Source organism: Phascolarctos cinereus, unplaced genomic scaffold (genome assembly GCF_003287225.1).
Source record: "Phascolarctos cinereus isolate Bilbo 61053 unplaced genomic scaffold, phaCin_HiC Scaffold_4;HRSCAF=312, whole genome shotgun sequence".
Taxonomy (NCBI): Eukaryota; Metazoa; Chordata; class Mammalia; order Diprotodontia; family Phascolarctidae; genus Phascolarctos; species Phascolarctos cinereus.
In genome coordinates, this window is record NW_027555847.1 from 321759036 (window position 1) to 321780990 (window position 21955).

Consider the following 21955-nt stretch of genomic DNA (forward strand, 5'->3'; position numbering starts at 1 on the left):
AACCATGCCAAAACAGTCCTTAATATGACTATTAAGGTCTTGCCTATGGAATTATATATTCGATACTTTTGTGAATTATCTAAAGGTACTAATTTATTTTCATAATCTTTGTATTACAAATATTTTCCTTTGTTTTTATGATATTTGTTACTGTTTTTCTTAACTGGTCTTACATAGACCATACTGGACAAAATATTTATTCTACCCTTGCTTCTCAACCACTTAAAAGAAATTATTAATGCAAAAATACACCTAAGCACTTCAACTCATATGCAAAATTTTTCAACATCTACTAATTCTTATTTTACCTTGTTAAGTTTTAGGTATTCTTTTAAAAGATGTATACAGCATTTTTTCATATTTTCCTTTGTATAAGAGTCTAACTTGCATCTTTCCCCCCATCAACACCTACAATTTAGGATGAAAGGCCCTCTTATCATCCCAATTAAGGGCTGAATATTTTAGTCCTGACTAAATAAATGGGGACATGCACTCACTGTATTTTTCCCTTTTCTTTAATTCACAGCTGCATACAGCTCTTGAATGGAAAAAATGAAAAAAAGTCAATGCAACATTTCAGAAATGAAAAATTTTTATGTAAGGGGTTTATTAATAGATAAATCATATACATTTTTATTAAATCTTACTAGATATAACTGAGAAAATGCAAGTATCTCTTCATAAGTGTAAAGAAGATTCTTGTTAAATTATATAAACAAAAGTAGTGTGTAGCTACAGTAGTATTTCAAATTTAGTGATGGTAGGAGCTATACGAATACACAGAAGCAAACATTTGTGAATTGTAAGCCTTGCTTCAACACATTTTAAAAATCAGCCTCACAACACCCCTGTGAGGTAGGGGAGCATTTAAATTTTACAGGGGAAAAAAAGTTAACACAGAAGGATCTTCATACATGGGGAAAAACAGCTATACTGCTAATATTGTTAAAATCATTAACGATGACAAAGCCCATGCATACATAAAATTCTAATGAAGCTATCCAAAAGAGCTGTTACTGGATGAATAAGGTATAAATGTATTTGAGGTATTTTTCTGTGCCCCACCCTTATGAAAGGACTCCTTGTTCAGTAGCTAAATTGGAGCCCTCTGGAAATTTGGTTAAGCAATGCTACTTTCCTAAAGTCACAAAGGAAATGATAGATTCTTATATGTTGCAAAGCACTTTAAATAGAAAATAGAACAATGATCATCTAAACAATCTGGGACTTATGCAAGAACTCATGCAGTTAGCCACATTCTTTGAAAATGTTTCTTGACTCTTCTTTGTTTGAATTATGGACTGTGATGCTTCTGGCCTTTCAAGTTTTCATTCTTAATTACTTCCTTTAATGCATGGGCAGCTTGCATCTTGCACAGGGATTTTAAATTCGTCTTCAGCAGTGGAGAGCTGTATCTTCATAAGCCGAAAACTAGAATTTAGACATTCTGGGTGACATCTAGTAAATTCCATGATCAGAGCATGGGGTATTTACCAAGATGTCATTCCAGATCATTGGCAACAGGGCCAAATCAATTCTAGAGAACCATTCTTTTTTGAATTGAGAAAGGGCTCGCCAATGGACATATAAGGATGAAAGGATATAACTTCTCTTGAAAAAAATGAGACAAGTTTATTCAGGGAGAAGATAACTACTGGAAGGATTAGCATCGAGGCTCAGGAGATATTAAGTGCAGGAACTCAAATGATGTATAATTATTTGGGTGGAGAGGAGAAGAAGAAAGAGGACACAAAAGACTTTTGATGTTCACAAGGAAAGTAGATTGCCAGACTAAAAAAAAAAGCTAAATGTACTCAGTTTATAGGAGTCAGACTATTGTGGTGGGTAGAATGCTGGATTTGGAGCCTGGAAGACCTACCACAGTGGTAGTAACAACCTTTCCGAGCTTTGTTTTCCTAGGGATATAGTCCCTACCTCGCAGAGTCGTGAAATATCAAATGAGATAATGTATGTCAAATACCTTGTAAACTTTCAAACTGTATATAAATGTCAGGTATTATTACTACAAAAACATAACATTCTCTGACTCAATAAGCATTCGTTCTAATCAGATGTATTTAAATATAATTTTGTTCATCTTCAAAAGAATATTCAAAAAAATACCTTCAAAGCAGGTATAACTGCTAAACTGCAGTCGTTTTCCTGGATATAAAAAAACATTTTTCACCACCTGATGAACACCAAATATTCCTTACACATGGATGAAGGGGGACAAAAGTTGTATCTCCCACTATATAAACTGGAATTGGGCATACAGTGTCAATTAACCTTTAAGCAATCCATTATTATCTGGTAATTTAATTTTAAAGTTGATTTGTGATTGGGTTGGATGAACTGGATGAATTAAATTTATTCTGAAAGATTGAAGTACCTTTAAGAGCATCAGATTCGTGATTTATATCACAAAATCTTAGCAATCAAAATGTTGTTTTGAAGAATAAATGTATTAAGTTGCATTTTCTTTCTTAGAGGCAATAATAACTAGTAAAGTACAGTTTAGTAGATCTTTGGTCTCCAGAAACAATGCTGCTTCTGAAAAGTCTGATTCTCAAGATGGAGAATGATGCTTCTTTGTCTTGCGAGGTGAAGTCTCATTGGCCAGGAACTGGCTCTTTTTAAAAATGAATGAGCTTCTGGTTCTAAAGAATTTCAACATTCACTGTTTTGGTTTTTTTGCAATCTCATATTTATTTATATGTTACATATAAAGTTAAAGCAGTTAAAGATTTGTACAACAGATCTCAAGAAGGGTAGTGTATGTCTAAGGCTTTATGTGAAGCAAAATTGTCTAGATGGTGATTATAACAATAATAATCATATTCATAAAGCAGCTACTATGCACCGTGCTTTCTGCTAAGTGCTTTACAAATAGTACCTCATTTGATCCTCAAAACAACCCTGCAAGACAGGTGCTAAGGGATCATTTCAAGCTAAAACTTCATTTAGTTTTAATTTCAATAACCCTGCTTAAAGTGTTTTTTTCTGGCATAAATGAGCTAACATAATTTTCACGTATGTATAGGCCGACTATTTAAAGCTTTATTAAATACTCTTATGTGAAAGGCAAACATGCAAGTATATGAAAAGTCAATTTCATCCCTTAAGAACCAATTGACAGAAAATTGTGTCTTATGGTAAAACAAACTAGGTGGTAGATTTTTAATTTAAAAATTATAGGGGGCAGCTAGATGGCGCAGTGGATAGAGCACCGGCCGTGGAACCAGAAGGACCCGAGTTCAAATCTGGCCTCTGACCAAACACTTGACACTTACTAGCTGTGTGACCCTGGGCAAGTCACTTAACCCCAACTGCCTAAAAATTAAAAAAACAAAAATAATTATAAACCCTTACTTATCACTTAAAATAATCTCACCAATATTCTGTAATATAGTTAGACAAAACAGAAAATGTTTGGCTGGTGTTTCTTATAGTAAGAGTGACTAAAGACCAATTAACTCACATGAGAAAAACTTGAAGTAAAATTCAGAATTTATATTTGCTGATATTTAGTAATGTCACAAGTTAGTTAGAGATAAGCAATAATGGCTAGAATTCATAAAATAGCCTTGCAAACACAATCTCTCTCTCTGTCTCTCTCTCTCTCTCTCACATACATACATACACACACTCACACACACGCATGTAATCTTTTCTTTCTCTCTCTCCTTGCTCCCACTGATGCTCATTTATTCACATAACAGTCCTTTCAAATAAGTTGAATAGATTAGATATGGAAAGGAAGAAAAATGTCCTACTGGAGAGAAGGAAAACTGACACTCAGTGAAGATCAATTTAAGTCACTTCTTCCAATTACAAAAAAATCACAATGGGGAACTGGCAGTTTAGTAAACGAATTCTTACTCCAACTATCTGCCCTTTAGAAGACATTGCCAAGTATTTCCCCAAGGGTGAAGAAACAAAAAGTGAACGTAAGGAAAGCATATGACTGTATTTGGGAAGCCACAAATTCCTAAAACTGTCTCTAAGGAGAAATGACAAAATAAACTCAGTAGATGTGCAGGACAGTTCAATGGTAACAGCATGATGAAGACATCTACTAAGCTAACAGAATGATCCGAGTTTATAGAATACCCTAGGATTCTATTAAAAGGTTTCAGTGGATACTTTTTTTCCTTTTCAATTGTACCAATTGGCCCTTTTTACTTCTAAAGTAGAACATCGCCATTTCGTAGCTGAGCCAAACACACCTGAGGATCCATGTTGAAGTCATAAGGCAAAGCAGTGGCAGAACTGTAATTAAATGAGAGATTTAATGAACTAGATTTTTGCAGAGTATTAATTACCCTTTAGCACTCTGGAAAGCAACATCATTTTCTTTTGGATTTCAAAGGTATTATCTAATTTACCAAATGTAGAATCTTCTTCACTCTAACTCAAAAAAAATTATTTGAGTTGGTCTCATTTGTCCAGCAATGTTGTAACTAGGCCTTTTCCTTGCCACTTTTTAGTAAGAAACTAGGCCAAGGTGCATCAAATACTACCACTGAATTTTGAGGATACATTTCTGATGTTTCCTTTCAAGCTCAGCCCAGTTGCCACCTTCTATAGGAAGCCAATGATGACCCCTGAGATGCTAGTGACTTCTTCCAACCTAGGAAATTACTTTGCATATAATTTGCATTTATTCTATATATTATTCTATATACATTTCCCTCCAATAGAATGTAATTTCCCCAAGAGAAGTGACTTTCATTTTTGCCTCCTCAGTTCCTAATATACAGCAAGAATTCAAAAAATCTTTGTTAGATATATGATGAAGTAATTTTTCTAATGGTTTGCCAGCTTTCAATCACTGGTTTAGCACAAAGAAGCATCATGAAATTCATGTCTTCTAAGCTAATTATGTGTATATAAATATATACTATACACTTCTCACATCACTCCGAACTATAAGTAACAGAACATTTTATGTTAACTAGAAAATGAAAATTAACAGGTATGTATCATTCACCTCTTAAAATGAATTAAAGTAATTTAAAAGAGATAATAGCTAAAACCAAACCTTGATGCTTGAGGTATCAAAGTATAATGAAATAACTAAAATTGGAGTCTGAGGCCCCTTTTCAAATCTGACTCTGTAACTTCCTATATGACCTTGGCCAACTCACTTTTTTAACCCCTCTGAGGGGTCTTGGTTTCTTCATCTTTAAAATGAGGGAGCTGAACAAGATGATCTCTAAGATCTCTTCATAATGATAATCTATGATCTTATGATCAAGGGAAGAATCTCTAGAGTCAGACTACCTTCTGCAATGCCTCAAAGGAAATAACTGGTCACTATTATCATACAATATGGAAATAATGCTTCTTCACTTCTGTTCACAGGCACAGAAATTACCTACTACACCTGCAATTAAATGAAAAATGGATCATTTTGAATTTTTCAAAATGGTTGGATATAAGTGAATATAGAGACAATATGTATGTGTATAAAAAAAGACCATAAAGTCTTGAATTCAATTCTATGAACCATATGACTAGTATAAAAAGGTTGGCATTTTTAGAGATATAACTTTAAAAAACTTATATGTGCCTACTATTCGCATTATGAAGTTTTATCTCATACCATGAAAACTGGCAAAGATGACCCCCCCTAAAAAAATAGGAAACTGTGTTAGAGAGAGCACATACACACCTTTTTGTAGAGTTGCGAATTAGTTTAACCATGATTGGATGGTTATTTGGATGGTAATTTGGAATCATTTAAGAAGAGAGACTGAACTGTTTATACATGCTGACTCAGTGATCTCAGTCCTGGGCATATATATCCCAAGGAAAACAGAGAGAAGGCAAGGTTCAAGATATACCAAAATATTAATAGCAGTACTCTTTATGGTAGCAAAAAAGTTGGTGCCCGTCATTTGGGACATGGCTAAAAAAAATGGGACATCTGGATGTAATGGAATTATGATTATACAATAAGATGATGGAAATGGTGAATTCAGAGAAACATGGGAAGATTTACATAAACAAATGAAGAGCAAAATAAGCAAAATCAAAAGAATAATATATACAAGAATAATGGAAACTTAAAGGAAACTGAAATGTGAGCAACTGACAAACCAGTAATGGCACCTGAAAATGGATAATAATAATAAGTTCCCTCATCACAGCAGAGAAGCCTTTTGGGAAGAAGGCTCCATACACTGTCAGATGCAATTGTTGAATCAGGTAATTTTTGCTTGTTTTTCTTTTCTCCTTATGATGCTGAATATTTTGTCATGTTGTTGCTCTGTCATGTTTCATTCTTTGTGATCCTATTTGTTGTGTTCTTGGCAAAGATACTGGAGTGGTTTGCCATTCCCTTCTCCAGCTCATTTTACAGATGAAGAAATTGAGGCACATAGGGTTAAGTGACTTGTCTAGAGTCACACAACTAGTAAGTGTCTGAGGCCAGATTTGAACTCAGAAAGATGAGTCTTCCTGACTCCTGGCCTGGTGTTCTATATGCTACAGTGCTACCTACTGCCCCACTGAATATTTTAATAGATATTAATACTTCATCACTCAAAGCCTTTTACAAGTCTAAAAAAATGAATCAAAGTCGGTACAAAATAAGTTTTTAAAATGAAATGCTTTATTGGAAAACTAACAGGATTAAGGTCTTTTTACTCTCACTGCTTCTTAATTTAGATTTTATAAAACTCCCCCATCAGCCTATGAGCTCCCAAGGGCCAGAGGCTTTAACCGACTTTGCACAGTCCTACAAAGAATGCTGACTAAATGCTTCTTTGGGGATGGTGACAGATGTAGGTTAAGTTCAGAACTATCACAGCTGATGGCAATGCTCTCTCAGCTTGATTTGAGATTTAATTTGATGATTTGAGATGAACAGAGACCCTAGTCATTGTAATAGTTGGTGGAGGTGCTTGGTAGAAAATAATTATTTTTTGAACTCATTTATAATTCTTTGTCATTCTCTGTTATGAACTCTATAGCTTTGGTTATAAATAATCTATAATTAAATCTTAATGACAAAAACTTCTTAATGAAATGTCACAGTTCATATACTGCTAGTTTATTCATTTCTGTTGCAGTATGAGTATCATGGCAAAGGGTGTGTTGAGTGTTGTCATGTCTCAGTGCAGAAACTGCCTCCCATTTATTAACAGCAAAAATAAGGAAATTGGGTCATAATTATAGAAAAAAATTATAGAAAAAAAACTAACAACAACAGAGCTTCCCACTAACCATTCCTCCACTCCTTGTTTAAGTCAGAACAACAGGATTATATTTAATAATAATCTTAGGTAGCAGAGTGTATGGCATTCACAGTAAGATTTTTATTTTAAATTGCCCCAAATGAAAATTAAATTAAGAATTCTTGTCACAAAAATATTTAAAGTAAGTAATCCAGTAAGTAATCCAGTTGCAAAGGAATTAGACCTTTCAAAGTCCAATAAATGCGAAATTAATGAACCTCCTAAAAATTAACTAGAATTTTGAGCGGAATGAAAACCATCCACTGTTAGTAAAATTGTCATTGCATAGAACTAAAGCAAAATCAGTCTACTAGAAAAGAAGTTTCTGTGTGCCTCCTTTAACAAAAACTGTAGGAAACATGAACTAGCAGAAAGTTATTATTCTGCTTACAGAATACCACATGCAGCACCAACAAAATGCATAAAATTAACAGCACCATGTGAATGCATACTGTTTACATCTTAAAAATTAATATAAGCAGGGTTAAAAGAACCTCTGAAACTAAGGAAATTAATCAAATTCTTATTAAAACTATCAATACAAAAATAGCTTCCAGAATATATACTAGTAAGTTTGTCCCAAATTCTTGAAATGCTACATGACAGCATCTTTTCAATCTATAATACTGTATATTTGAGGATCATAAAACTGCACTGAACAAATTAAATGGAAATAATGACATTATATGTTAATGCACAAAAAAGTGAAAGATGACAGCTAAGTTCACCACAAAATTTTTATAATAACTTCCATAGTGTCAAAAAGTGACTTCAAACCTAAAAATCCTCCTCTGTTTGGAAATCTTTCAAAATAGGAGGTTTTCCTCATAGCTTCAGAACATGCTCACAGGTAAAGAAACATCTGCTAGAAATTAGGACACAATTTCTTATCTCAAGGATTGTTTAGCTTACTCAGTTAGTAAAATCAAAATTTCCTTGTGCATAATACTTGTGAGGTGAACAATTGCTCAGATGATAGAGAACCAAGAACATACATCCCTGTTCTTATATGTTATCCAAGGCAAAGGCAGTCGGACTGAAGTCTTACGGGAGAGAATGAGTAACAAATTAGTTAAGATTCTCTTTGATGAGCAAGCCAAACGATGCAGCTTAAACTCAAAGGTAATCAACCTTTCAAATGAAGAGTTGTTTTAAACTCAAAGGTAATCAACCTTTCAAATGAAGAGTTGTTTTGAAAAAGATTAGAAATTTAGATGGAATGGAATTCCATGTGGAATTGCTTAGATTCTTGGGGCCATCCCCCTCTCCAAAAGGTAATTTCATCGGTGTAGGACACTCTCAGATAAAGAAACTACCTCTACTAACAGGTCAGCAACTTCTCTACAATGTTTTTGTATTAGAAATTTGCCTAGAAGGTTTACAAGTTAAGCAACTTGTTCAAGGTCATCCAATCAGTATGTGTCTGTCATGTATGGGTCAGGACAGAGAAAAGAAGCAAAATTCAAACCAGTCAGCATTTTAAAAAAATCAGAATTGATTACTGAGGTTGGATATTATACACTACATAAGGCGTTTTTTTGCTTTTTAGGTTTTTTATTCTAGTCCTAAGTTTGGTACTAATTGTATGACCTCAGTTTCCTCATTTGTTAAAATTAAGACTTTGAAATCCACCTCTAAGGTCCCTTCTAGCTCTATCTTGTTCTATGATAATACCAGCTGTAAGAAACAAAACATCTATGCAAAAATATTGTCATCTAATTTTTCTAGACTTTAAAGCAAAAAAAAAATTCCTTTTTTGTACAGCTATTGTAACTCATATCAAAACAAAATCAAAGATCATGTCTTGTAAAAGACATACTTGGAAAGACAGTAAGAGAACATTAAAACTATTTGTGCTACACATTTAAGTAGCATAATCAAATGTGGCCCCTTAATATTAAATGCTCCCTGAAGTGAGAGGTTTCACATCTACCATGCTTTACCAAGACACTGAATTTTTTTTACAAAAGATTTTTAGGGAAAATAAATATCAGCGTTTAACTCTAACCCTTCTATATCTGCAAACAGCCAAGCTATTTCCATTTAAGTTGGACATTCAAAATCAAACATGGCAGAAATATAAACAATGTTGGGGCTGAAAACAATTAAGTGGTTCCTGTGAGCAGGATAACACATTCATGACTGAACTGCAGCTGCTCCTAGTTAAGACAGTGGTACATTAAAGAAAGGGTGACTATACACTAGTGAGACACCCTGGCATATAAAATGTCACTAGTAAAAGACCAATTCTAACTGGCAACATCAAAAATGGAACCTAGGTAGAACACTAATAATGTTTCCAAAACTAGAGGTACCTGAAAGTAAATAAATGCCAGGTAGAATTTGCAATTGCTGACAAAATTTTTAGCTTTGAAATGCTACAAGTTAATTCACACAGCTCATTTAAATGACAGTCAAAGAAAGCTAATACTTAACTATGTTTAGGGCAGCTAAGTCAACCATCCCATGGGCAAGGCTGGCAAGAACTTTAAGAACCACACGTAAGAGGATGTGGGATTTTCCTTTCCCAATCATCCCAATTAATGTCTTTTATACAAAAACAAAAACAAAAAAAAAAACAACAGCCCACTCAAATGTTGAGTCCAGCCCTCTTAAATACTAAGTCTCTCTTTTGTTCACTTGCAATTGAATATTCAAAAACATCATGTGACAAGTTAAACATAGAGACAGTCAGTAGAAATCAACAGAGAAACATCTCTTTTTTTCATGCAACACAATTGTTCTGATATAAAGTTGTTTACTGAGAACAGTTCAAAATATAAAAATATACAACCACTCAAATATATTTTTTGCATTAAGCAAAATTCTTAACATTGTGAATAATAAAATGTAATATCAGTTTTCCCCCCAAATCTAATAGGTATTTAACTACTTCTTAGAAAAGACTTCGGTATCCAAGACATATGATTCTGACTAAAAAAGCTTAAGACTTTCCTTCCTCTGGTCCAGATTAAGAATTACTTTAAGACTGAGCTACACAGAAGCTGGGCAAGACAATGGGGCTGGTCCTATGTTGTTCTAATTCCAATTTAATCAACCTAAACTTCAAAAAATGCAATTTGTAAAAAGCTTTCATTCAGAATATTTTATTTTCGTGTCTAGCCCATTCCATAGCATGCAAACCAAAGTCTTAATACCATAGATAAGAATTCAATTTTAATGCCCTCAAAAGGACTAATGAAGAACAAAGCAAAACACTTTTATACCATTTCTATGAATTTTAAATATGTTATCTCTTAAGGTTTCAGTGAGAGAAGTGCTTCCTTAAAACTGAGATAATCCAAGTGTCTACTTCATATTAACTTCACAGAAGTTCTGTAACTCTCCTAAAACCACCTACCACATCTGGTCAGACTTATTGTTTTGGTACAAAAGTAAAAATTGATCTGATATTTTTAAAAGCACTCATTTCACTTAAAAAGGTATTTCAATATTATTTCTTGTTAAAAGAATCTCTAGAATGAAATAGACAAAAAAATCACTATATAACTTCTCAAATCTCAACTAGCTTGTTTATTTCCTCTATGAAAACCACTTCTGAAAACAATGCTATAAATCCTCATTAATTCAAATCTGGAAAGACCAGACAATTATCATTTTGTTTTCAAGAAAGATAGTTGTGTCTCTTAAGTACATATAGTAAAACCTGAACTAGGCTAATCAAAGAAGGGCCCTTTGGGCACCTTGTTAAAAAACTAAGAATCACAATCTTATTCACTGTTTTACTGAAATCTTATATTAATTTGTTCAGCAAATCTTTTCTGCATAGATAGTACAAAAGTAAACTTTAGCTCAACCCAGCTGAATGATTGTAAATTCCAAATTAGTAAGCTTTTATGGTATTTCATTTGTGGGTAAATAGAAACTGTACCTTTTGGAAAAAAGAAAAAGAGACCCAACATGGAATTTGCATTCAGTGTTATTATACCTTATTAAACGTATGCAAGGTAAAAGCACTCCACACATTTGTTACTTAATCATGATGCTTGAATTGAATCTGTACCTATGTGAAAATGGCAATGCATTCTGGGTTGGTTCAGCCCTTGGTTCTGAGTTTTGTGTCACTTCATGAGTTCTTTCATCATCTGTCCCATTAATACTTTCTGGTGTTAAAGGAGACTGAAGATCCCCTCCTGCTGATTCCTTTAAAAAGAAAAATTGAACTTTAGTTAAACATCATGTCATTAGAAGTATGATGTACGTTCATTTATGGTCCATATTTCAACTAAAACTTAAAGGTCATACGGAATTAAAAATTAAACTTGGAAAGAAATACATAAACAAAGCAACTCATACAGGAAAGTAAAAAAATTTACAAATATTCTGTTTTTAGAAGCAAACAATTTAAATTAATCTTAGAGTTTATCAGTTATCTAAGCAATTACTTGTCCATAATTGAAGGTATTTAAAGAAAATAGTAGGAAAAAAATGAAAGCACAAAAGAAAATGAACAAGAGTTGAGGGGGAAAATATTAGAGTCCTAGGAACAAGAGACAACTCTTGTAGATTCATCACTTCTCATCTCTGACAAAACCATGTATGCAAAGGCAAATTAGAAAAGAAAAATAAAAGAGCTTTAAAAGGAGCTCTCATGATAATGTTTCTTCATTTTGGCTTTGCCACTCTAGGATTTCATGCTCTGATCATTTTTCTTCACAAAATTTCTCATCTTTTTTTTTTCTGTCTTTAATCAATGTTTGCATAACAATGCAAGTTTAATTAGTCCCTCTGGAAAACAATGAGAGTTTGTTTTAAGTTCAAAGTCTTATAATTATTCTTACTATGACAGCTTCCATCATGGTCTCATATTTGATATTGGAAGCTGGTACAATTTGACAAATCTAGTTAAAGTTACGTAGATGAGGGTCCAGAAAGAGTCAGAGGATAAAAAGTTGCAGCTTGAAAAAAAGCAGGGATGGAATCCCTTTAGGAGACCTGAACTTACAAAATTTACAGCAAAGAAGCATGAAAGAAAGGAAAGGAAAAGGCTTTCTTATGCTTCCCTACTGTCATTTTTTACCTTCATCAGCTGATTCCATGGGGCAGGTACCCCTAGACTGTTATAACCCTTGAAATAATCTACTTGAATCCTCCTCTCTTGTAATACTCATTAACTGCAAATATGTGGGCTGAGAAACATTGTCTCTGCAGCACAGGGAAGTTTAACACTGCTGCATAAGGAAGGGAACCATGAGAGATCTCTGAGCTTAAATGTTTCATGATATACACAATCTTTGCTACTTTGGTGTGTGCTCTAATTACAGCAGTTCTGAGCTATCCCTACTACCCAGAATGAGTCTGGGTTGACAAAAATAAGTTAGAAAGCAACTTTTCTCTCTAGCACTGAAAGACACAGTCACCCCTTTTCCTAGAATAGAATAAACCGAACTAAAAAATCTGGATTGACTAGATAACTACTACCAACAGCTAAGTAACAACCCCAGGTAGGTAAAAGTCAATGGGAAAGTCTTTGCAAACAAGATAATTTGGTTTCTGTGATTCCTACTTGGCATGCATGCATTTATCTAGAGGATTAATGGGACAGGTTACGGGTAGGGAGAAAAGCAGATCAGTTACAGACTAAGAGTGTAGGTAGAAAAGACAGGAATGTTTGGGCTCCAGGTTCTATTCCCTTCCAACATCAGGGCAAATGCTACTGTGGCTCCAGGGGAGAGAAAAATCAGGGGAATGCTGCTTTACAATCTTTATTAAGAGTGAAAATTGCAGGGAGAAGTATAGAAGGGTGTCTAGATTAAAGGGAATGGGAAAAAGAGGGAAGAACAAATATATCTGGAAGGCTATAAAGTCTTCTAAATTCAGATAGAAACAAGGTAAGGGAGGGTTGAGGGGAGAGGATAAGGAAGGGAGCTTTGGAGGGGAGGTAGGTTAAGTAGGAGGGCAAGGTAATGGGTAGAAATAAAATAGAGGAGTCAGGAGGGATAGGAAATGAGACATGCACACAAATATAAAATAAAGATCAGAAGTAGAATTTATTAGGAAAAAAAGCAGGAGTAGTAATTATGATCTCAGATAAAGTTAAAGCTAAAATAGATTTAATCAAAAGAGAAAAATAGAGAACCTATACCATATGTTAGCTATATTAATCAATATTGTTTTAGACCATTTAAAATAACTAGAGAGTATAAGGTTGGAATATGGCTGTGGTATAGGAAATGATGTGTTGGTGGACTTAGAAAAACATGGAAAGACTTGGACTCATGAAGGAAGATGTTATCTCCATCCTCAGAGAAACAGACGAGAAACAAGTATAGCATGGTCTTACATAGATACATATGAATTATATGTCTATAGATGAGTATGATTATAGTTATCTAAGTATATGCATGTATGTATAAGTGTATGTATAGGTATATATATGTGTTTGTACAGGTATATATATATGTATATATGGGTATGTGCATGTATGTATTTTACATATAGGCATATGTATGTATAGACACAATTGTAGCCTTCTTGGGGAATGGGGGAAAAAACAAAGTAAAAAGTGCACAGCAGAGAACAAAAGAAAACTTACAAAGAAGCAAAGAAAAGATGGACAGCTCTGAATACAATGTGTAGTATTTATTATATAGGCTTTCTTGAAATGGAAATTTACTGCTATATATTTTGAATCCTCTCTTAGATTCTGCTGCACACATGGCAATGCTTTTTTTTCTTTTCTTATTGTGTATTTAAGTTTTAATATCTAAATTTTAAATAAATTAATTTTTAAAAAGAGTGAAAATTAAAGGCTGGAGTGAGAAAAGGGAAGATGAAAGACAAAGGAAAGAGCTACAAAATTAGACAATCCCACAAGTGGTATTTCAATCCTCCAGTATTTGGGGAGCTGCCACCCCACCTGACAGGCTGCAATCCCAATTAACACCCATGCAGCTGTACTACTGCCTACTTTCAGCCCAGATGGTATTACCCCACCTGCTGCAATTCCCACGAGCCACCAGGGCAGCGGTCACCACCCATGAGCCAAGATTACAAGATTCTGCCTTAGCCAGATAAAGTGGACCAGACCCAGTATAGGACTACAGGACTGAGAAATCAAGAGCACCCCAACCCACTTCCAGCTTCCCCAGATCTTTCATCCTGGGCCTCTATGTATCCATGAAGTCAGTGCAAGGAGGGCTGGCTTTGGAGTCAGAGAACCTGGGCTTGAATCTCAGCTGTCAATCCCTGTGTGACTTGAACAAGTCACTTAACTCCTTGGCCTTAGTTTCCTTCTTTGTAAAATAAGGAGGTTTAAACAAGATGGCCTTCAAAGACCCTTCCGGCTCTAAAACTATGAAAGCATATGTCCAATTAGGCATAATCGAAGTTTAAGTTTAAAAAATGTTATATAACTGGACCCTAGAGAGTTGATGGATTGACAACTAAAGAGGAAATCTGTTTTACTTAATTAAGCTTGTTATAAGAGATGTTTTTTTTTAATTTAGGGGAGAACTGGAGGGAAAAGGAGGATAGTGATCGATGACCCCCCCCAAAAAAAGAAAAGCATCATTGAAGTTTTTTTAATGCATTAGATAAACATAAGGAAGTTCAAAGATAAGTGGGACAGTTTTGAAACTGTTAAATTTATTACATATCTGAAAATAACTGCAAACTATACATAACAGAGATTTATAGTTCCCTACGGAATCTTGTTTTCTTGTTCCTCATTATATACGGAGATGTTCAGGTTGGTATATATTTTTGTTAGGTTCATGATAACAAAAAATTAAAAATCAGACCAATGTTTATATAATTTGTTTCCATTTTATCCTAAATTTGTGTCACTTCTTGGGGGATCCAATCTAGCCCCCAAAGTATACAGCTAATCATATTAAGTCACAGCCATAAATGTCAAATTAAATGTAACAAAAATGCATGGTTTTTAAATGTATGTCTCTTTTAGAATGCAAGGTCCCTATGTGCAAAAACATTCATTTTGTAATTAGGATCTCTTAAGCCTATTTACATGTACACAACAATTAGGATTAAAAAAAACATTTTAGAAAGAGTAACTATAAAGAGATTTAATATAAGAGAATGAAAGCAGCAAAAATTGCATCTCTCCGTTCATGATCCTCACCCCATGCCTTCCCCATGGGAAAGGTGGAATTTTCTCAAAGTTAAAAGTGAGATCATAAAAATGTGAAATTATTTTAAAGAAGACATCTGACTATTTCTAGGAAGACTTTTTCCTAATTCCGTAATCAGGAAAGAAGAGCTAGCCAAAATACAGAAAATATGTTGCAAACATCTAGTCCTGGCAAAAATCTGGTTATATTCACAAGTTTTGGGGCACAGATCATCAGAAAGCCAAAGGCAACAGATGTGACCACATAATTATTAAAAGAAACAGGATGTGTCAGAGATTTGCCACAAAGCTGTACTCAAGCATTCAAAGTTCTTTCTTTCCTGAATTCCATACAGAGCAGTTATGGTCAGAAAAGTCTATCCTTTCTATCACAAATGAAGAAACACTAGACATACATTGGTCTATACTGCTGGTGAAATAAGGAAAAAAGCACACATTTGAGTAATGTAATTTTAATATCCCAATCTTGAAAACTTTAAAGGAAGGTGATAGGGGAAAAGGAAGGAGAGCAGAGATAGAAAGTCATGTACCCAAACCTACTGCTCTGTTATAATATTTCACCATTTTGTCTATGGCTGGCTTTGCCCTTGGCAAGCCATAATCCCCAGAGAGGCAGTATGACTGGAAAGTGGAGATCTGTCACTGGTACTGATACAGATAGCCTTGTATCTGAGAATGGCCTTATACTAAAAGCAGAAACAGTAGAAGTCAGATTATGACAAATGGGAAATAAATGCCCCATATTTTTATGCCTTTATGGGGGCAGCTAGGTAGAGTGTTGAACCTGGAGTCAGAAAGACTTAAGTTCAAATCCAGTCTCAGACCCTGGCAAATCATTTACCTGCTGTCTACCTCAGTTTCCTCAACTATAAAACAGGGACAATAACATCTACCTCTAGGATTGTTGTAAGGACCAAGTAATATATATATACATATATATATATACATATATATATATATATGTATATATATATGTATATATATATATGACATATAAAATACTTCACAAACTTTAAAATACTATATAAATATGAGCTATCATTATTATTATTATTATTATTATTATGGGCCCCAAGTGTCAGCATAAAAATTATAAATAGTATAGAAATAATACTTAAGTTCCAGGAGTTTGAATAACAATTTATCATTTTGGGCGGGAGGGGGGAGATAAGGTCACCAAATGCTATCTGATTCTTTTTATTTTATTTTAGGCAATTGGGGTTAAGTGACTTGCCCAGGGTTACACAGCTAGTAAGTGTCAAGTGTTTGGTCTGAGGCTGGATTTGATCTCAGGTCCTCCTGACTTCACAGCCAGTGCTCTACCCACTGTGCCACCTAGCTGCCCCTATCTGATTCTTGAAAAGGGAACTTTCAATAGTACGGTATCTCTTTTCTCTGAATAAACTCATTTCTAGAATTCTACTACTAGTTTCAAAGTAAGAAAATATTTATTTCATTGAAAATGGGAGTGAGAACATCTACTCAGTAGGAAACAACATAGGTAAATTATAACAGATGGATGTGGAGGTGGGGATTTCGGAATTAACTCCAGATCTGAGGCAAGTGTTACAGACTTGTGGGATATCTTCCCACCAATCAAGTCTATACACCTCTGGCCAGTAAAAATTGTGGTAGGCTATGGCCTAACACAGAATGGTAGCAGCAGAACTGGGAGTAAAGTCTTTCTATAACGGTTTTAATGAGACTTGCATTGTTAGAAACAATGGCTTTTGTAGGTTATACAAAACCAAGGACCTAACTTCTTGCAATCATTTTTTCCCAAAAACAATTTTAGACATTCATTAAATTTGATTTCATGCCTATAAGATTGACATCTCTACTTGAAACCTTACCACGTAGCCTTTCTTCAATAAAATATGCCCTGATTGTTCGAAGGAAGTGGTCCCACCCTGATGGGTTCCCCTTCTGCTTTTTTCACCTCTTCTCTGTTCATAGATAAGCAAAACAGAGTACAAAAAAAATAAAAGCCATTTGGGGCCACAACACAGCAAGGTAATACTTGAATAAAGTACACCCAGCTTCAGAGGAAAACTAACCCACAAGTTAAAGAAACTGATCAATTCTTAATTAAAAAAAAAAGAAGGAAAAATTATTTTAGACCTGAAAGAGAACTTAAACTTTTAGTCAAGGCTGCACATTTTTACAAATGAAGAAAGACACAGAAAATGAAGGGGGATGTCTAGCATTATGATGCTACTTGGTGGCAAGATCCCCATCCCCACCACCCCTACTACCCCCACCACTCCCACCACCACCCTCCTCCCCCACAAAAAAAACCCAACAGCCACAGACTGTCTTCAAATGATTAGAAGACAAGACTGAGGCTGCTGGCATCTAATGAAAAATAATTCATCCAAAAGAAGAATATTAAAAAGGTAGCATGAATTCCACACCAAGGCTTTTATCATATGTATTAGAAAAATGAAATAGATGACTGAAGACTTAGAGGGGCTTGTGATTTACATAATGGAGGGAAAACCCACCACCAATAAAATAGCTGATCAAAATAAGGATTATTATATGTTAATGAAGATGGAGAAAAAAATTAAATGATTATTAACATGTGATTCAACTTAATCCTGGAAAGGACCTTAGAAATTATGTAGTTCAATCTCCTCATTTTACAGGAAAGGTAATAAACAGAGACAACCTGGGTTTGAACTTCAGCTCTTCCACTGGCTACCTCTATGGCCTTTGGACAGGCCATTTATTTTCTCTAGGTTTCAGTTTCCCCACTTGCTAAATGAGGGAACTGGACTAGATGGCCTCTGAGATCCCTTCCAATAAATGTGTAATTGTGAGAGGTGAGGTGTGCAAGTTCATAGTTAGCTAGTGGTGGTGCCTGGACTAGAACTGAGTAGAACATAAATTCCTTGAGGGTAGAAATGCTGTGTTTCTGTCTTTGTTTCCTTGGCCCCTAGAACAATTCCTTGTATACACTGTAGGCACTACTAACTATTTGTGGAGTTGACTCTCCTGATTCCTAATGAACTACCCAATCTGGCTCCCATCAGTAATGCCAGATTTATTTCATATTATTCAATTACACATACACTCTCTGTTCCAAGCCGACTTACTACCTATTTCCTGTGCTTAGCATTCCATTTCCTGGTTTCTCCAATCCTAAAATGTATTCTTCTCACCTCTTCCCTTGGTTTCCCTCAAGGCTCACAATTCAAGTACCAGCAATTCTTCCAGTAATCAATACTCTCTCCCCTCCTCGAAGATGTTTTATTTTTCTGTGTTGTGTATCTCTCAGTAGAACATAAGCTTCTAGAGGGCAGAGATTGCTTATATGTTTGTTCTCTTATCTCCCAGCATCTAGCACTGTGTCTTTTATACAACATATACTTAAATGCTAGAGGAATTACATTTTTACCATGGCATTCTTCTTTTAGATAAGACTTTTCCTCCCAATGAGGATCAGTTAGAAATGTAATACCAGGCAACTTACTTAAGTATATTCCTTTAAGTAAGGAATCTGATAAGGAAAGAATTATCTTTGCCATAACTATCAGGTCCCTTTCAAAACACCGAAAAAGTGACACTTTTTTAAGAATATTCAAAGGCCAAGGCATCTCTTGAATCTCCACTGGAATTCCTAGATAGTGCTTCCCCCATCAGGTAGAATACAGACTAACCCTTGGGTTGGGTTAAACCTTGAAAGTCAGATATTACCTTCCAGCAGGGCATGGTGTACATTCCTTTGAATATTATGTGCTGCTACATCAGGTCTTTACTGGGCTTAGGGCCTGGGTGGCCAAAAAGCCCTAAGAGTTCAAAATGAAATGAAGCTTAAATGGAAATCCAAAATAGTTTGGTAGCTAGTGTGAAAGATGAGCATACTGAGATCAGAACCCTCAACATGATAATTGGTCCCTTCTATGTAAAACAAATGAATAAAGGCAAAAATTAAAATTAAAAGGGCAATAAGAGACAGCATACTTAGTCTCTGAAGCACATTTTCACATAAAAATTTATAAAATTTTTTTATGAGAAACAATTTGAAAAGAGGAAAGCAAAATTAACATCGACTTGTATAATTTTTTGAAAGACATGATACTCTCTCTGAAACATGCCTCTGAGGCAAGTAACTCTTTTAAAGGGACTTCTGCCACTACTCAAGTGTAAATGTATATGACTACAGATCTGAAAATAAAGGAACAATTAGGGAAACTTTCTGGCTAAGTCAGTACTATAGCAAAATTCAGGGACATTAGAGACCCTTGGATCACATCATTATTGAAACTGCTGTGGAATCTGCAAGAGTAAGACATCAGTTTGTTTGCTGAACTCCAATGATTAGATTAGGTTTAATAAGTCCACCTAAACCAGCCCTCTAGGTTTAAAGGGACAAAAACATACAAAAATACAAAAGGGCTATGCCAGTGGAAATAGGAAAAAAAGATCTCTAAGAAAAGTTTTATTAAAAATGATTCCAAAGTGATCATCAAGTTATTCTAACAATCTACATACAGACATTGCCAGTGCCTTGGACCAGAGATCAATCTGAATCAGTCCAAGAATACAGCATTTAAAAAAAAAAAAGGCTCCCTTTCAGGCACTGGCAAAAATTTAAGAATTTAACTTTCTATATCCCCAAAGAATCACTAAACTAAAGACAATATAAGTAGGTTAGGAGGTAGGGGATCTTGTAAGGGGGGGGGGGAGCTGTGGTTTCTGCAGTTTTCAATCAATAATTTGGCTAAATCAATGAATTTACCTTACTGTATATATTTTTTCCCAGCTGAAAGAGAGAGTAGATATAACAGAAGATGTTTAAATTCTGATAAGACATTTAAGTAAGTGATACTCCTTTATACAACACTGTAAAGACTAACTCTGAAAGACTTAAGAATTCTGATCAGCAAAATGACAAACCACAATTCCAGAGGATGGACTAATGATCTATATTACCCACCTCCTGTACAGTGAAACACATATTTTTGGACACAGCCAGTTAGGGTTTGTTTTGCTTAACTATGCATATTCCTTATGAGGATTTTTTCTTTCCCCTCTCAACAGGAAGACAGGAGATTGGTTAAGGTGTAGGGTATGTTCAGGAAAGACTAGTACCTCTGGTGTGAAGGCTGCCAAGCCTTCACAGGACAAGAGGTAGGAGGGAGAGAAAATAAATGCTTAATTGAAAGAAAAAAGTTTTAAAACTATGATACAATTTATACAGTATTCTTCTTTTATATATCAAAGCCAAAAAGCCCTAAAGGTTTGGGCATTAGGGATATGTCATCCTTAACTGTCCTTTTTATTTTTGCCTTCATTCATTTGTTTTACATGGAAAGGACCAAGAAAATGGTGATTCTGAGGGTTTTGATCTCAATAGGCTCATCTTTCACCCTGGCTACCAAACTATTTTGGATTTCAATTTAAGCTCTTTCTTTTTGAACTCTTAGGAATTTTTGGCCACCCAAAAAGCTTATTTTAGAAAAAAACAATCATATCAGAGACATGCTCTATTTATCAGGCTACAACATGTCTTAAGACGATTGTTACAAATAAATGCCTTTTAGCAAACTATGCTAATGCTAAAATAAGTTCATGGATTTGCTCTTTAAATCACAATATGCATGGTGAACTCTGGTCTGTGGAGTGTCACAGACGAGACTCTGGGCTCTAGAAAACAAGTGTTGGCAAGTCCTAAGCTGCAAAGACTTAGAAGATGAGTCTGAAAATGTTTGGGTTTGTTACATTAGTGTAGGACCTAACTTGAGAGAGGCTCATGTCCAGAAGAGTAGTTCTCGGGGAATGGATTTTTTGGCCACAGCATAATGATGACTACTAGCTAAGAATATAAGGGTTACGGTCTAGTCAGGGAAGGGAGGACATATACTGACAAGATCACAAATGCCGAGATTCATTTAATGAACCCGCTGAATAGAATTCTAGACCTATTTCAGGAAACTTTATTTGGAGTTTTGATTGACTTTCCGAAGAAAAGTATGATGAATGAAAGGTTAACAAGCACTAACTCAATTTGGCAGTGTGGGGGGAAAAAGCCACTTATCAATGACTCTTATAAAATTATAACCTTTACAGTGTGTTGAATATTGCTGGGTTTTAAGTAGGCATGAGGAAAGTATCTGCTGAACTGATTTTAGGTTTTCCCCATCTACAGAACTAGGATTATAAGAAATAACACAGCCATCACATATTTAAGTTAACTTATTTTAACTCTAAGTACCTTGCAGATTTTTAAAAAGTTGAGTTTTGACATTTAAAAGCTAATTTTAATAAACCAGACCCCTCTGGATCAATAGAGCATGGAACTACTCTCCACCAATGCTGGCAGAATTAAAAAAAAAAAAGACTGTCTTTCGATTTTCATTTTGAAAATTACCTTAATTTTCTCCATTATTTTTCCTGATTCAAACTGAGCATAAAGAAAAGTACCTGGCACACTAGGCCTGAGAGAGGAGAAAAAGAGCTTGATACCCACCTGGGAGGGCGTACTCGTGAGCTCCATCTTCTCTTGGGATTTCTCCTTCGCTAATCGAGCAGCTTCTTTGAATTCCTGAAACTTTTCTGCAAACTGAAGGCATGAAGAAAACTATATACATTA

The 21955-nt window shown here is 34.8% G+C and overlaps 1 protein-coding gene across 1 annotated transcript in view; it reads right to left on the reverse strand.

Annotated features, from left to right (window-relative positions):
- Positions 1-21955, reverse strand: part of HOMER1 (homer scaffold protein 1) — a 163385-nt gene that overhangs the window by 60642 nt on the left and 80788 nt on the right. Inside the window, exons 4-5 of the mRNA XM_020998449.2 lie at positions 21833-21925; positions 11269-11408 (exon numbers count right to left, since the gene is read on the reverse strand). Coding sequence (XP_020854108.1) covers positions 11269-11408; positions 21833-21925 — 233 coding nt within the window. The remainder of the gene's footprint in view (positions 1-11268; positions 11409-21832; positions 21926-21955) is intronic.